This window comes from Lissotriton helveticus, chromosome 9, assembly GCF_964261635.1.
Source record: "Lissotriton helveticus chromosome 9, aLisHel1.1, whole genome shotgun sequence".
Lineage (NCBI taxonomy): Eukaryota > Metazoa > Chordata > Amphibia > Caudata > Salamandridae > Lissotriton > Lissotriton helveticus.
In genome coordinates this window covers 127,609,015-127,624,727 of record NC_136070.1, presented here as the reverse complement: position 1 = coordinate 127,624,727, position 15,713 = coordinate 127,609,015, and the positions used below count along the sequence as shown (strand labels likewise).

The window sequence follows — 15,713 nt, the reverse complement described above, 5'->3', positions numbered from 1 at the left end:
ATGAGAAAATGGAAATTACCCGATCACTCTAACAATATGGGTTCATCCACTAAGAACAGGACTTCTTTGGAGATTATTAAGTCAAGAGTGGACTCCTTTGCGTGTGTTGGTCTTAGGTTATGTTGGATCCATTCATATCCAGAAAGCAATGATGCAAAATGATTGACTGCTGAGTCTTCTGTGATGCCCCAGGGAAGATTAAAGTCGCCCAGAAAGATCACTTTGTCGCTTTGCATTGACTGATTTTTGTGAGATTCATGTATTTTTTGCTAAAAGCTATATTATCGCCTTGCCCTTGCCAAATAGCATTTCACGTGCAAGGGAAACTGTGTTGTGCCTGTAGATGTAGCGTTAGACATTGAAATGAGGAACACAAGAAATTGGGTATCTCTCTACATCGTAAGGCGTTTCTGAAGATAGTTGTGATGCCACCCCCAACTCTACTGGTACCGTTATTTCGGATGATGGAATAGTTTGGAGGAAGTACAAGATACATTATGTTGTGGCATGTATCATTAAACCGGAATTCTGTAAGGACTAATATGTTCATTTATAATGTGCATTTCTGCAATTTCCAGCTTTTTCAACCACATAGCAGCCCCAGTTCCGCTCCACGGGTGAAAAATACCCAGGTGAATTTCCCACAATTTGCTTACAACATTGACATTTCGCCTATCTCTAGTCATAGGCCATTTCTCCGAATATATTGGTCCTATTAATATATGCTTCCCAACAACCATGTCTGTTTAGTCTGCTGCTACCACTCTCAGCTGTGTGCAGTAATTAAATTAACAAGAGACCTTCTCTACAGCTGTGCTAATCCTCTGAAGCTTTCCATATACTTGAAAAATATTCAGTTGTGAAATCTAATCCTTTGCAGACTTTTTTTGATCGACATTTGGAGTATGTAATCCGCTGTTAAACTACAGGCTTTAAATGCCCTTTCTTGCTCATTCTTGAAAGCATGCTGTACAAATCCCTAAATCCTTGTGAATGTCATCTCTAGGATACATAGCCCAAGAGATTCAGAACATAATGATAGGACAGGACATTCACCTAAAACTACCTTCGGGTGACTTTGATCGCTAACTTCTTTTGTTTTCATTTACAGAAAATGAAGATGGTGAGAGTCTCAACAATGAATGCAGGGAGCATCCCTCGCCATCCTCCAACCAGTCTTACCTCTGCGTACCCTTCCAGAAGGTGGGCGATGGGGAGGGGCCATTCAGCGATTCAGCCGAGGAGCCAACACCAGTGAACTCTGCCTCCAGCACCCCACATGCCACCCCAACCAACAGCCTTAAGCGTGATGTCCGACACAGAAGATGTGCGATGGTTCTTCTGGGTTGTGGGGCGCTCTTGGCCACCGTAGGTCTTGGCTTTGACATGCTCGAAGGGGGGAAGTGTCAGCTGACCCAGGAAGAACTAGAACCCAAGGAAGAAAAGAAAAAAAAAGAAAGCATCTTCCAACGCTCAGGAAGGCCACGTAGAAGCACCAGCCCTCCGGCGAGAAAGCTCTTCAAAAGAGAAGAGTCTTCACCAAATCACGGGGAACCTTCTACATCGCTTACCCACCTGTCATTATCCTCCATTTCTGAATGTAACTCCACAAAGTCCTTGCTACGCTCAGACAGTGATGAAATTGTGGTTTATGAGATGCCCGCTACCCCTGTGACCGCAGAGGAACCCACGCCCTTTGTTTGCAACCCCTTGGTCAATCTGCACATTGAAAGTTTCAAGCGAAATCCCAACCAGTCCCTCACTCCTACACATGTGACACTAAACGCCAGACCCCAGCAAGGGCACAGGCGTACCCCTTCCGACGGGGCCATCAAAGTGGTGACTGTGGTGGCAAACGGAACAACTTCGAATAACTGTAAAGCAAGTGCCCCAGGAGCAGGTATGTTTCCCAGTGTTATATGTGGGTTAATTAATAAACTTGATCCAATGGGTCATATTTCAATATTTAAAGAGGAGAAGTATGTAGAATGAATTGTGATTCATAATTCCTTATTAGAAGAAATACAGTCATCCTGATTCAGCCATAAAAATTTATTTATGGGCAAATCACAATTCCATTGTGTGTGGTACAGAGAGCACCCACTGTGCTGTCACTGGCTTTGGCGACGCCCTGGACAAAACATCTTGGTGTGATCTCATAATGCAGGAAATTGATCAACCTTGGAAGAATAAAAGGTGAGAGTATCTGCTAGCAGTAAATCAAATCTGTGATTTTCACGTTGTATATAAGGATGTATGACGTTACAACGCAGGCTATTACAATGCCTGCCTTTACAACGCGGTTTTTACATCGCAGTCCATTACAACGCATAGCGCTTTGGGGTGCTGGATAGTGAATAGTTTAATGTTCGAGGCATGTGGGCTGCTAAATTCATATCTTAGCATTAGATCGCCGCCTAGTGTTGGGCTCGGATGATTGCACATTGTTGTCCTGGAAGAGTCTTCGAAGTATCCTGAGATAGGTGGCTCCTCCCCTGGACTACAGTGCGCATGGGCATCGGCTCCATCCCCAGATTGTTTTTTTCCGCCATTGGGTTCGGATGTGGTCTCGACGTCTTACTGTCGGAACCAAGTATAACTAACTTTTAGCGGCCAAAAGGCCTCGATTTTCTTGCGTCGGTATTGTCTGCGCACGGTCTCGAGTCTTCCGTCTCTTGGAGCCGGAATAAGCGGAGTCTTCTTCGCTCTCGGAACTTTGAGGCCTTCTCATCGCGACACGACTGCAAGCCTTTTCGGACATGGAGCGGAGCCCGTTTAAGTACTGCCCGCTCTGTGGGTCCAAGTACCCACACATCGATCTACACCCCGTGTGTAACAAATGCCTTTCGCCTGACCACGACGACGGAAAGTGCAAGGCCTGTGCACAGTTCCGATCGAAAAAGACTCTCAAGCTTCGGCGCGCGGTGCGCATGGAAGCTAAACAAGCGGCACCGGATCCGGAGAACATCTTCGGCGACCAGGACGAAGAGGACCAGGGTCATCATCTCCAAATCTCCCCACCCGGGACGGAGGTCGAGGCGGATCCGGGAGACGACGACGGAGTCGCGGGTCCAGGCCTTGAATACGTCGACGAGGTAGGAGACGACGATGAGATTTATGGGGCCGCGGCGGATAGCTCAGCGGACGAGCTCTGCCCCGAAGGTTACGAGGATACCGACCGGGACACGGGATCGCCTGTCGGCCTTACCCAAGACCCGTTGCCGCAAGCCACAGCCCCGCCTTCGGGCCCGGCCACGGACTTACTTGCTGGGCATACTGTTTCGAAACCGAAACCGAAACCATCGGGATCGACAACACCTAAAATGGCCGACCCGAAATCGAAACTGAAAGTTAAGGACTCGAGTGTCCCTAAGATGGCTGCCGTGCCGGTGAAACCGACGGCGCCTGCTACCCCATCGACTCCGTCGACCTCCGGTCCGCAGAAGTCGAGGAAGTCCCTCGATTCCGATGCTGCGAAATCGAAAACGACGCCAGAGGAGGGGTCCTCCAAGAAAGATGGTCGGCATGGGACAGCGGCTCCGACGCCGTCAAAACCCACCAAAGTCGGCTCCAAGGAGGCTACGCAGGCACACGGAAAGAAGTCTGTGCCCCGAACGCAGGCATCGGAGGCGATACAGACGGGATCCGCGCCCAAGACGCACAAGGCCCACAAGGACGTCGGATCCGAGGGGAAAATCAGACCATCCTCGTCGGCGCCGACACAAACTGTGAGTGTGCCGTCCCCCATTGCCGACTCACTGAAAAGGATCAGGGAAAAGGCCTTTGCCCCGTCGGCTCCGATACCATCAACGCAGCCGCGAAAAGACACTCCAGAGAAGCCGTCTGGGAAACTTCTCTTTATTTTGCCGCCGAAGGAGGCGCCCAAGGCCTTTTCAACCAAATCGGCACCGAAACAGGTGGTTTCTTCACCGACTGGCCCACTTCCACGTCAGGTGCTCGAATCCGAGGACGATTCGGCGCATTTCATCGACGCTGACACAGGCAAACTGACCCTCTATAAGAGGAAAATAACTTCGGAGCCAGTGGACCCCTATGTCATTCCACTAAAGAAGAAAAGGGTGCCCCTTGACGCCTCAGGCCTCACGGAACCAATCCAGCCTCCTCCGAGACGGAGCCCTACTCCCTCCCCAGACCACTCTGAGGGTGAGGGGTATGATGAGGACGACCAGTACAATTTCCCAATCAATGAACCTGATGTGCAACCGGATTCATTTGATGACACTGGTGACCAGAACACCCAAGGTGCGGGGCAGGACCCGCAGCCTTTTAATGCACGGGCATCCCCAACTGAGGATTCAGCAGGTTTTCATGCCCTACTCGAAAGGGCGGCAGCCAATCACGATGTGGACATGCATGCCGACCCTGTGGAGGAAGACTTCCTTTTCGACACTTTTTCGGTCTCTGAAAGGACAGTAAAGACACTGCCTATGCTTAAAGGAGTCCTCAAGCATGCTGGGGACATATTTAAGGAGCCTACGAGAGCGAGAGTGGTCAACCCTCGCATTGAAAAAAAGTACAGACCTGCACCTGCGGACCCCGCATACATTCGGGGACAATTGCCATTGGACTCTCTTGTGGTCGCCAATGCCAGGAAACGTGCCAACTCCCAGACTACGGGTGAAGCTCCTCCCCCGGATAAGGAATCCAAAGTGCTAGAGGCAGGGGGCAAAAGAGTAGCTGCACAGGCATCAAACTTCTGGCGCATTGCCAATACACAGGCGCTCTTGGCGCGTTATGATAGGGCGCACTATGACACCCTGGAACAGATCGTACAACACCTGCCTCCACAGTTCCAAGAGGGCACGAAAATGCTTATCGAGGAAGGGAAGCTAATCTCAAACGCAGCCATCAAGTGTGCACTTGATGCTGCGGACACAGCTGCTAGGGCTATCAACACTAGCGTTATGCTGAGACGACAAGCGTGGCTCCGCATCTCAGGGTTTAAACCGGATATTCAGACGACAATTCTTAATCAGCCAGTCAATCCTGATAGTCTGTTTGGTCCGGATGTTGACACCACCCTAGAGAAAATAAAGAAAGACACGGACACTGCTAAGTCTATGGGGGCCCTACAGTCACAGCAGTTTCGTGGCGGCAATTTTCGTCGCTCAGGTGCACGTGGAGTCACCAGAGGACAATTGGGTCAACAATCCCAGTTCACAAAAGGTGGGGCACAAACCTCGTTCACTAAACAGAACAAGGGAGGTTACAGGAATAACAGCAACAGAGGTCGCGGCAGAGGAAACAACAGCTCCCGCACCTCTACTCCCAACAAACAGTGACTCTCTGTCACTGCCCCCCGACCACCTAACACCTGTCGGGGGGAGACTGCAGCGGTTCCTGCCCGTCTGGAGAAACATCACCACAGACAGGTGGGTGCGACAACTAATCCAGTATGGTTATTGCCTAGAGTTAAAGTCCACTCCACCCAACATCCCGCCAAGGCAACGGCCTATGTCCGCAGAGCACTTGCTCTTATTGCAGCAGGAGGTACTGGTGATGCTGCAAAAAGGAGCAATCGAGCTCGTGCCGGTGGGGGAGGAAGGCACAGGGGTATATTCCCTGTACTTCCTTATTCCAAAGAAGGACGGTTCTCTCAGGCCCATTCTCGATCTACGTCCCCTCAACCTGTACATCCTATCGGAACATTTCCACATGCTTACACTGCAACAGATTCTTCCCTTGCTAAACCAAGGAGACTTCTTAGCAACCTTAGACCTCAAGGATGCTTATTTCCACATTCCACTACACCCGTCACACAGGAAATACCTCAGGTTCACTATTCAGGGCAGGCACTACCAGTTCAAAGTCCTACCCTTCGGAGTCACAACAGCCCCGAGGGTGTTCACCAAGTGTCTGGCGACAGTAGCGGCGCACCTCAGGAGGCAGAACATCCATGTCTACCCCTACCTAGACGACTGGCTCGTGCAAGCCAAGTCAGAGCAACAGTGCGCCGCAGACATGTCGACTACAATTCACCTTCTTCACGATCTGGGATTCTCCCTGAACTACCCAAAATCGCATCTTCAGCCGGCGCATGTCCGGCAGTTTCTAGGCGCGACGATCAATACCCTGACGGCCATGGCTCAGCCAAACCAGGTCAGGATAGACAGCATGCAGGCTCTGATCCAAAGGTTCAGGCCGCAACACTCGCTTCCAGTGAGAGTGTTCATGCAGTTGATAGGCATGATGGCCTCCTGCATCTTCATAGTCCCTCACGCACGGCTACACATGCGCCCGCTCCAGGAGTGCTTAGCGAATCAGTGGACACAGGCTCGTGGGCAATTGACAGACCTAGTGTTGGTTACCAGTCGGGCATACAACTCTCTGCATTGGTGGACTCCACACAACCTTTGCAAGGGCCGACTGTTCCAAGAGCCTGTGCCGCAGATTATCCTGACAACGGACGCGTCTCTCCAGGGTTGGGGAGCTCATGTGCTCACTTACACAGTGCAGGGACTATGGACGACGCAGCAACAGAAGATGCACATCAACTATCTGGAACTGATGGCAATCTTCATGGCGCTCAAGTCCTTCATTGTACATCTGTGCAACAAAGTCGTGCTAGTCCGGACGGACAACATGACCGCGATGTACTACATTCAAAAGCAGGGAGGCACCCACTCGCCACAGCTGTCTCATCTGGCTCAGAGCATGTGGAAGTGGGCCATTCAGAGGAACATTTTCCTCATGGCAGAACACCTCCCAGGAAAGGACAATCAGATGGCGGATCTGCTCAGCAGATACAGCCATCAAATGCACGAGTGGGAGATACACCCGTCTGTTCTCCACCCGTACTTCCAGCAGTGGGGTCATCCGGAGATAGACCTGTTTGCCACAGCAGAGAACGCAAAATGCCAACTCTTTGCCGCCAGGTTCCCTCACCCACTGTCGCAGGGGAATGCGATATGGATGAACTGGTCAGGCAAATTTGCGTACGCTTTTCCGCCAGCCCCTCTAATACCGCTGGTCGCAAGAAAGCTAAGGCAGCACGAGATGACTCTCATCCTGGTTGCTCCAACGTGGGCGCGCCAAGCTTGGTACACCACGTTCCTCGAACTCTCAGTGGTGCCGCATCAAAGGCTGCGCCTCACGCCCAGTCTTTTGACGCAGAACCATGGAGACATTCAGCATCCAGATCCACAACAGCTCAACCTGGCGATCTGGCTCCTGAAGTCCTAGAGTTTGGATACCTTAACCTACCTCCGGAGTGCATGCACATCATCAAGGAGGCAAGGAAACCAACTACTAGAGCATGCTATGCTGCAAAGTGGAAGCGTTTTGTCATTTACTGTACGGCCAATGACATCGACCCGCTAGATGCATCTATCCCCAACATCATCTGCTATCTGTTGCATCTTTACAAGTGCAATCTAGCGTACACTTCCATTCGGATACATCTATCCGCCATAGCGGCTTATCTCCAGAACAGGCAGCACCTCTCTGTCTTCAGGGTGCCTGCCATTAAAGCCTTCCTTGAAGGTCTGAAACGAGTCATTCCCCCAAGGACACCGCCAGCTCCGGTGTGGAACCTCAATGTCGTTCTCACCAGACTGATGGGACCGCCATTTGAGCCCCTGCACTCGTGTGAACTCCAGTTCCTTACGTGGAAAGTAGCTTTCCTTGTGGCTATTACGTCTCTGAGGCGTGTCAGTGAGCTGCAGGCGCTCACAATCCAAGAGCCATTCATTCAAATCCATTCAAATAGGGTAGTGCTACGCACTAACCCCAAATTCCTTCCGAAGGTGGTGTCACAGTTTCATCTAAACCAAACTATTGACTTACCAGCATTCTTTCAAAACCCGCAAACGGTGGCGGAAAGAATGCTCCATACCTTAGATGTACGGAGGGCGTTGATGTACTACATAGACAGAACACAACCCTTTAGAAAGACAAAACAACTCTTTGTTGCCTTCGCACCCCAACACAAAGGCAACCCAATTTCCAAAGCAGGGATAGCCAGGTGGATTGTTAAGTGCATCCAGATATGTTATCAAAAAGCCAAGCGCACTTTAACAATACCCCCCAGAGCGCACTCCACACGCAAACTGGGGGCATCCATGGCTTTCCTAGGGAACATTCCTTTAGAGGATATTTGCAGAGCAGCCACGTGGGTCACACCACATACCTTCACAAAACACTACTGTGTTGATGTGCATTCCAAGCAGCAAGCAGCTGTAGGACAGGCTGTTCTCAAGACACTTTTTCAGGTTTCTGCAGCTGGCACGGGCAACCGCCGCTGATGGAGGGACTGCTATGTATTCTATGCTAAGATATGAATTTAGCAGCCCACATGCCTCGAACTGAATATGCTACTTACCAGTATGCATCTGTTCTTGGCATGTAGGGCTGCTAACATTCATATCGCCCACCCTCCTCCCCGGTGCCTGTCGCAGCTGCAGATATACTATTGTATTTATTCATTAGCATGGACATCTTTTACACTTTTCACTCCATCTTCTGCCACAATGGCGAAAAACAATCTGGGGATGGAGCCGATGCCCATGCGCACTGTAGTCCAGGGGAGGAGCCACCTATCTCAGGATACTTCGAAGACTCTTCCAGGACAACAATGTGCAATCATCCGAGCCCAACACTAGGCGGCGATCTAATGCTAAGATATGAATGTTAGCAGCCCTACATGCCAAGAACAGATGCATACTGGTAAGTAGCATATTCATTACTATTCCAACTCCAGTCCCCGTGGACACTAGGGAAGGTTATTGGATAGTAAATTAACCTATTCCCTATCCTAGAGCGCCCCCCAGAGCAATGCGTTGTAATAGTTTGCGTTGTAATGACCGCGTTGTAATGGTAGTGTGTTGTAAAAGTTTCGTTGTAACGGTTGTTCACCTGTATATAAATATCTGAAAAACAGATGGAACACCAGAGTTGAGAACCATATATATTCTTCTCTTATTTTGCAGCTTGAAAGTCACCGGATGGCAGTTGTTTGGGCCAGCTGTACTTAACATTGGGAACAGCAATTTCCAAGTAGCGATTTTGTCAGAATCACAATTAGGAAATCGCTATTCCTGATGCATGACATTTTAAGTTTTAAAATATCAATTCCTAGTGGGTTGCAAATCGACTTACCTCATGAATATTATGAGATAGGTTGCAATTTGCGATCCGCTAGGAATCAACACCATCACAGGGATGGTAGCCTGCTTGGGTCAGCAGACCACCACATCTGTGATTGCTTTTTAAAAAGCAATCTTTAAAAAAAAAAACAGCCCATTTCCCTTTAAAGAAACCGGATGGCGTTTAAATAGAAAAGTTTCTTTTTTTAAAGTTTTGTTTGAATAAGAAAACACAGTGGTCTTGTGAAACATGGTCTTACATTCACAAGGGTGAAGAGGGTCCCCAGGGAACCACTTCCCATTTGCGAATGGGTTACTACTAAGTTTGTAGTCTTAAATTATTAATGTTTTGTGACTGGAATTCGGCAGTGAAAAAATACCGATTCAGTATTTGGAAGGGATGTCGTTTCCAAATACCGAATCGGTATTTGATCACAAACTCAAATTGTGATTTGGTAACATTCTGCGAGTCGAGCCATCTGCATCCTCAAAAATGCTTAGTACATCTGGCCCTGTGTGCTTCAGTGACCTTGCCCCATCTTCCCAAATCTACCTCTTCCCCTCTGTATTTCCTCTTCAATTAGCCAACGTCTACCAATGTGTGCACACTGTCTTTTCGGTGGCAAATACCCACCCATAGGACAGGATGCAAGTATTTTCTTGGAGTACTACTTGGGTGCAGGGAGAGCCATCACTGACTAGCTTTTTGCAAACCAACTCAGTTCCTAAGACTGAAATCATAAGGTCAGGTTAGACTTTGTTGTCTTTATTTACTGTGAGCCATTCATCTCATGTGGTCAGCTGAGGTGGGGTACCATGTCTAGAGCGGTGATCCAGTTCATTTAGCCCTGGATGCACCTACAAATGTGACGGTCCTCCGCATCGAGGACACAGCATGGAAGAAAAAAAAACAGTAATTCCCCATTCCTAAGTGAAAACATTTGAATGGCCTGGTAATCCCACAATGCGCAACTTGTGTGCACAGATCAATTTCAGGGGGTGCAACAGGGTGTCCTTTTGACGCCCTTGCACCCTTGCACCCTTGAAATTGCATGCGCAATTTGCAAGTACCTATATGTACTAGCAAATTGCGCATGAGATCTCCCATTCATTCCTATGGGCCTGTAGGCCCACAGGAATGAATGGGAAGGCATTCCTTAATTGCGAGTCGCAATTTGCGAGTCGCAATTAAGGAATGTTTGGGAATCGCTAATTTTATAGTGATTCCTACATGCATAGGCTTTTGCAATTCCTTAATTGCAATTCCTTAATAACCGCAATTAAGGAATCGCAAAAGTCTACATTGATGCATGTGCCTGTTAGATTGCCCTTTTTAGAAAATGGCACTGCAATATCTCCCTAATGGTGAGGTTTGTTTTGCAAATACAAGAAAAGACAACAGAAAGCAGCAGTACTAACAATTTTAAACGTCACTCCTAAATAAATACGCTGACAGCTTGACTTCGGCTTTTGTGTCCAGAAGCCCAGGGCCGGATTGGGAACCAAAAGCAGACTTGGGGAAATGTTCAATGGCCACTACCTTTCTCCTTGGTCATCTCTCTCTCTCGCTCTTCTTGTCTCCACTCACTTCTCTCCTAAATCATCCATTGTGCCTGATATATTTAACTTGGGGGAGATGGAGAAAGTACCTGAGCTGTTATCAGCGGCCCTCTGCCTTCAAAATTCGGCCTCTAGTGGATCCAGCGCCCACCACATATTTGAATGAATAACCGCAAAAACATTGTTATCTAAGAGGAGAGTGCAAGGCCTGGTGAGGGGCCTCAAGTCCATCACTGGTTATCGAGTTGTGTTCGAGAGGGAGCATAGCATTGTATTGAACACTGGATTAAGAGTCACACCTAGCCCCTTCCTCAAAAACATAAAAACAAAAAAACTTCTGAGGCACCACCAACATGAAAAACCCAATGTCCCCCTCGCTATGGGAGTCTTCTCCCATAGCGAGGGGACCGTCTTGTTTTATAACTGCCTTTTACTACCGGGGTTTTTCTAACGGTAACGGTCATAAAGAATGGCTATATGCCCATTCATCCAAATTGGGTGGGTAGACATAAAGCCAATTCTCGGATGGCTCTTACTCCGTCGAATTGTCGGAGAAGTTTCTAAATTCGCGGGCTGACCATTGTGTTGGGAGTAAGCATACTCCGTTGCAACGAAGTATGCTTACTGCCAACATATTAATCAGGCCCTCAGTCACCCACTGTGTGATATCGGCTTTCCACTGAGTGACAGTGTGAAGAGAGCCAATTTCGTGTGACTCAGAGTGGGATCATGTGAGTTGATGGTGAATAACAAGGATATAATTTCAAAAAAATTGAGTTACAAGAATATTATGTCAAAAATATTGTCAACTCAAAAAGATCAAGAAAAAGAATAGAGATAGGAAAGATTAATAAAAAAAAGAAAAATATTATAGAAGTTAAGAATATCATTTGTTATGTATATAATATAGTTTTTTAAAATATTGTATATAATATTGTTTACTTTAATATAGTTGTATTTAACATAATTTTGAATTCATGTAATATATTAGTTTTATAAATGTTCGGTGTTATAATTGTTTTATATTTGTTAAGATGTTGTGTAATTTTAAAGTTAATTGATATTGTTTTCAAATGTAATTTGTAATTTATTAGCGGGTTATTGGGTTTGTAAGGGAATGGGGTGGGAAGTTATTTAAATGATAAATTCTTTTTTATTTGGAAATTAATTTGTATGTTAAATATTGAATTGGTAATTAATTTTGTAAATTATTTATTCATTAACAGTTATTTCAATTATGTAAGTGTATTTTGTGGATTTTAATGCGTAATTTTAATTTAGCAGGTTGCTGGGTTTGTAGAGCTATAGGGTGGGACATTATTCAAACTATGAATCAATTTTTAAAATTAATTTTTAATGTTCATTAATATTTAATTGATTAATATGTAAATTATTTAGTTGTGTAAATATTATTCTAATTGGGTAAATGTGTTTTATGATTTTTAATGTGTACTTTAAATTACTTTTAATTACAAATTTTTAATTCTGATTCTTCACCTTCTGAATTTTCACCCGCCGTCAGACTGGATCGCAATGACGTCATTCTGCTCCTGAAATGAAGTGCGGGGCCTATATAAGCACTACTCCAGCATGCTAATTTCACTTCCATTCTTTCTGCACCACCAGAGACTGATCAGGAGCTACCTCTTGTCTCTCAGAGACTCATAAAAATTTCTGAAATCTAGTGTGCAAGGGAAAAGTCACCTCCCAAAACAGCAAGTTTTAAACCCCGTTCAGACGGTGGCAAACAAAATGCCTATGACAGATCCTTATCAGGTTGGCCTGTTGTGCCTGGGGTCGGGCACAACTCTAAGGCATGTAGGGGTTGTGCGTCGCTCAATCCGAGGTGAAACTCTACATTGCCATGCGCCAAAACACTCCAGAACAACACTAGCCATAGTTGAAGGATGGGTCCTAGTCCCGTTCCCAGTCCAGAACTTGACGGAGTCGTTCCCGGGTTGGGCGTATTTATGCTCCAAGTCTGTGAATAAGTCGGAAAAAAAACAACCAAAAAAATCTAAATAGGACTCAGCTCTTTCCAGCCGCCCACACACTCTTGGGACACCATCATTCCTCTCAATCTCGCTTCCAAAGTCGATCAAGGTAGGAGCCTGTCCTAGAACTTGTTATGACACAATCTGATTTACTGGGGTCATCTGCGACACTTAAGCAGATCACACAGTTTTGCTAGGCCATACTCAGTTTTCTGATCTTTATTGACTCTCTCTGGCATGATTTCAGGCCCCAAGGATTCAAGAGGTCCTCATTCTGGGCTACTGCCAGTGGGTTCAGCATCAGTTGGACCCTCTGAATGCCCCACTGGCCTCCTCCCGCTCCCATTTTCACTTTGCCCCATCAATGTAAATACGAAGTGCATCAATGCCAGAGGGCGAGGTACCCGTTGCGCCGTCGGGCTATAAGTTGGCGCTGTTACGACCTCAACCGAAGCCGCACCTGGCTTTCATCGAGGCAACGCCTCCTCCTCTTGACTTGCTACCCCCACAAGGAAGGAAGCATATTCTGCATTCTTTATTTGCCATGGATTCGGACAATGTTTATGACACAGGTAGGGATGTTCGGCAACGATACGGTGAGGAAAATTGGTATGATGGCCTTCATAAAGCTAGTGGCCTAGAGACTTCTTTATTAGTTGTTCTTTCAACCTGCATATCACGTTCATATACCAATACAAGGACATAACACTTCTACCACAGCCGAGGTAGAACAGTCGAAATTCTTCACCTCCAGCTCCCCACCTTAGAGGTCAAAACCAACGTCTTAACGTAAGTGCTCCAGCCAGGGAAAATATGTACTGAGCTCCGCTTGCCCTTCAATAAGGCTTTTACAGATAACCATTTGGGAGATTGGGCCAAACTGTACTCTGGCCCAGTCAATCACCAGATTGTGAAACCCCACCGCCCTGCCCGGGAGCCCCTGCATTTTATCTCAGCACCCCTCCCCTGAAACCTTGGTGGTGCAGAGGTCTACAAGTCAGACCTTTCCAACTACTACCCCGAAAGGCTGTTCAAATGATGGAGGCCATTGGGTATGTTCTACCACCAGCTTAGCCCTCAGATCTGTGAATGCCAGCTTCGTCCTGGCCGTCTATACCCATGCTCTTTGAGATTCAGTGATTCAGGTCCTCACGGGTGTCCTTGATGACCTATACTCACCAATGCCATACAGGATGGTCGTGAAGTTCACCACCAGCATTGCCATTTGCCAACATGCCTGGCTGCGGTCAACTGGTTTCTTGTGCAATGTCCAATTGTTGTATATGGACAAGCCCTTTCATGGGCCTCACCTGTTTAGGGGCAAAGCTGATTCCGCACTAAAGCGCTTCAAGGGGAGTAGGGCCACCACACTCTCTCTGGGTTTATTGGCCCTGCCTTGCAAGCTGCATCAGTACTACTGTTCCTGTCGTGGTTTCGACAGGGGTGCCCTATATTGTCAGCCATTTCAGCCACAGCATACCTGTTGTGCCCGCTAGCCGCTGAGTCCACTACACTAACCCTGCCACTCCATGGCATCTTCCATCATTGCCAGAGCAACTGACAGAGGACTGTCTGTCTTATGACAGGCCCTTTTGGCCAAATGGGCCATCAAGGGGGTGCCAGCAACAAAAGTAGTGTTATATACACTAATATCTGGTGCCAAAGAAGAAAGGATACATTTTCCCTATTTTAGACTTGAACCCTATCAACACCTTCCTCTCAAGCAAAAAATTAAAGATGCTCACACTTGCTCAGGCTTTGTCTGCCTTCAGCACTGGAGACTGGATGGTGGCATTGGACCTGCAGGATGCCTTTTCCCATATACCCATCCTGCAGGCCCATCGGCGCTACCTGTAATTCTTGGTGAGACAGGAGCCTTTTCAGTATGCTGTATCCCCTTTGGTCTCTTCAGCCCCCTCGGGTGTTCACGAAAGTGATGGCGGTGGTAGCAGCACACCTTCAGAGGTCAGGGGTTCCAGTCTTCTTCTACCCAAATGACTGGATTATGAAGGCCAGCTCTCCCGAGGCAGTTGTCAACCACCTCCCGACTACGGCAAACCTCCTGTCATCCTTAGGGTTCTCTCTCACATGAATCCTTAACAGATGCTATCCTTCAGTTGAGTCAGTATGGGTTCTGTTGTTAGAAATGGGGTTCTCTAGTTGGCAAGGGCTTGCGCCTTTGTCCAAGTCCGGACACTTCTTCCTAGTCAGGATAAGGGAGTTTTGCTCCTACCATAACCCCTGCTCACACCCTTGGTAGCTTAGCATGAGCAGTCAGGTTTATATTAGAGGCAATGTGTAAAGCATTTGCACATAACCAACAGTAATACAGTGTAAGCACTACAAAAGGACACCACACCAGCTTAGAAAAATATCCAGTATTTTTATATACTTAAGACAAGACCAAAAACAATAAAAACCCACAATACAATACTTAGTAATCTTCAGTTATCAAAATAACCTTGAAAAACAGTTCCTTGAAGTCGATAGCTCCGTCTGGGGCTATCACGGCGTCGTGAACAACCAAGTCCAAACAATTCTGGCTGACCGTGGCATCGCGGGCCAGCAACAGTGTTGGGAAGACCCGCAAAACAGTACCTTTGGAAATGTAGGGCGTTGGCGACCTCTCGTTCAGCTCTCAAAGCACAGCATCCGCAGGCGTCGGTTCTGGAAGTCGGCGCAGGGGTCGTTGGGCCCTTGAAGTCACACGCGTTGCAGATTCAACTCCTCGTGGTTGAAGTCAGGAGCACTGGCATCGGCGGGGGTTGGGTACTGTGGTGCGAAGTGCAGCTGTGCGGAGTGAGATGCCCTCAGGTCGTGTTGCGAGCAGCGGCTCGGTGGCGGCATCAAATGACATCGTCGGCGAGACCAGGGTCGCGGTGCGAAGTGATGCAGTGCTCGTCACAGTGCTGGCAGGTCATGGTGGAAGTGGCAATTGTAGAAACTAGGACTCCCTGTTTAGTTCTAGTACTCCTAGGACAGGGCAAAATTCCAAAGAGAAAAATTGCCTAGGCAGTAAGTGCCAAAGGCATTACATTAATCTACTTTTAACATG

The 15,713-nt window shown here is 47.6% G+C and overlaps 1 protein-coding gene across 1 annotated transcript in view; it reads left to right on the top strand.

Moving 5' to 3' along the window:
- Positions 1–15,713, top strand: part of MAP3K9 (mitogen-activated protein kinase kinase kinase 9) — a 349,830-nt gene that overhangs the window by 309,519 nt on the left and 24,598 nt on the right. The window contains exon 11 of the mRNA XM_078659615.1: positions 1,112–1,900. Coding sequence (XP_078515741.1) covers positions 1,112–1,900 — 789 coding nt within the window. The remainder of the gene's footprint in view (positions 1–1,111; positions 1,901–15,713) is intronic.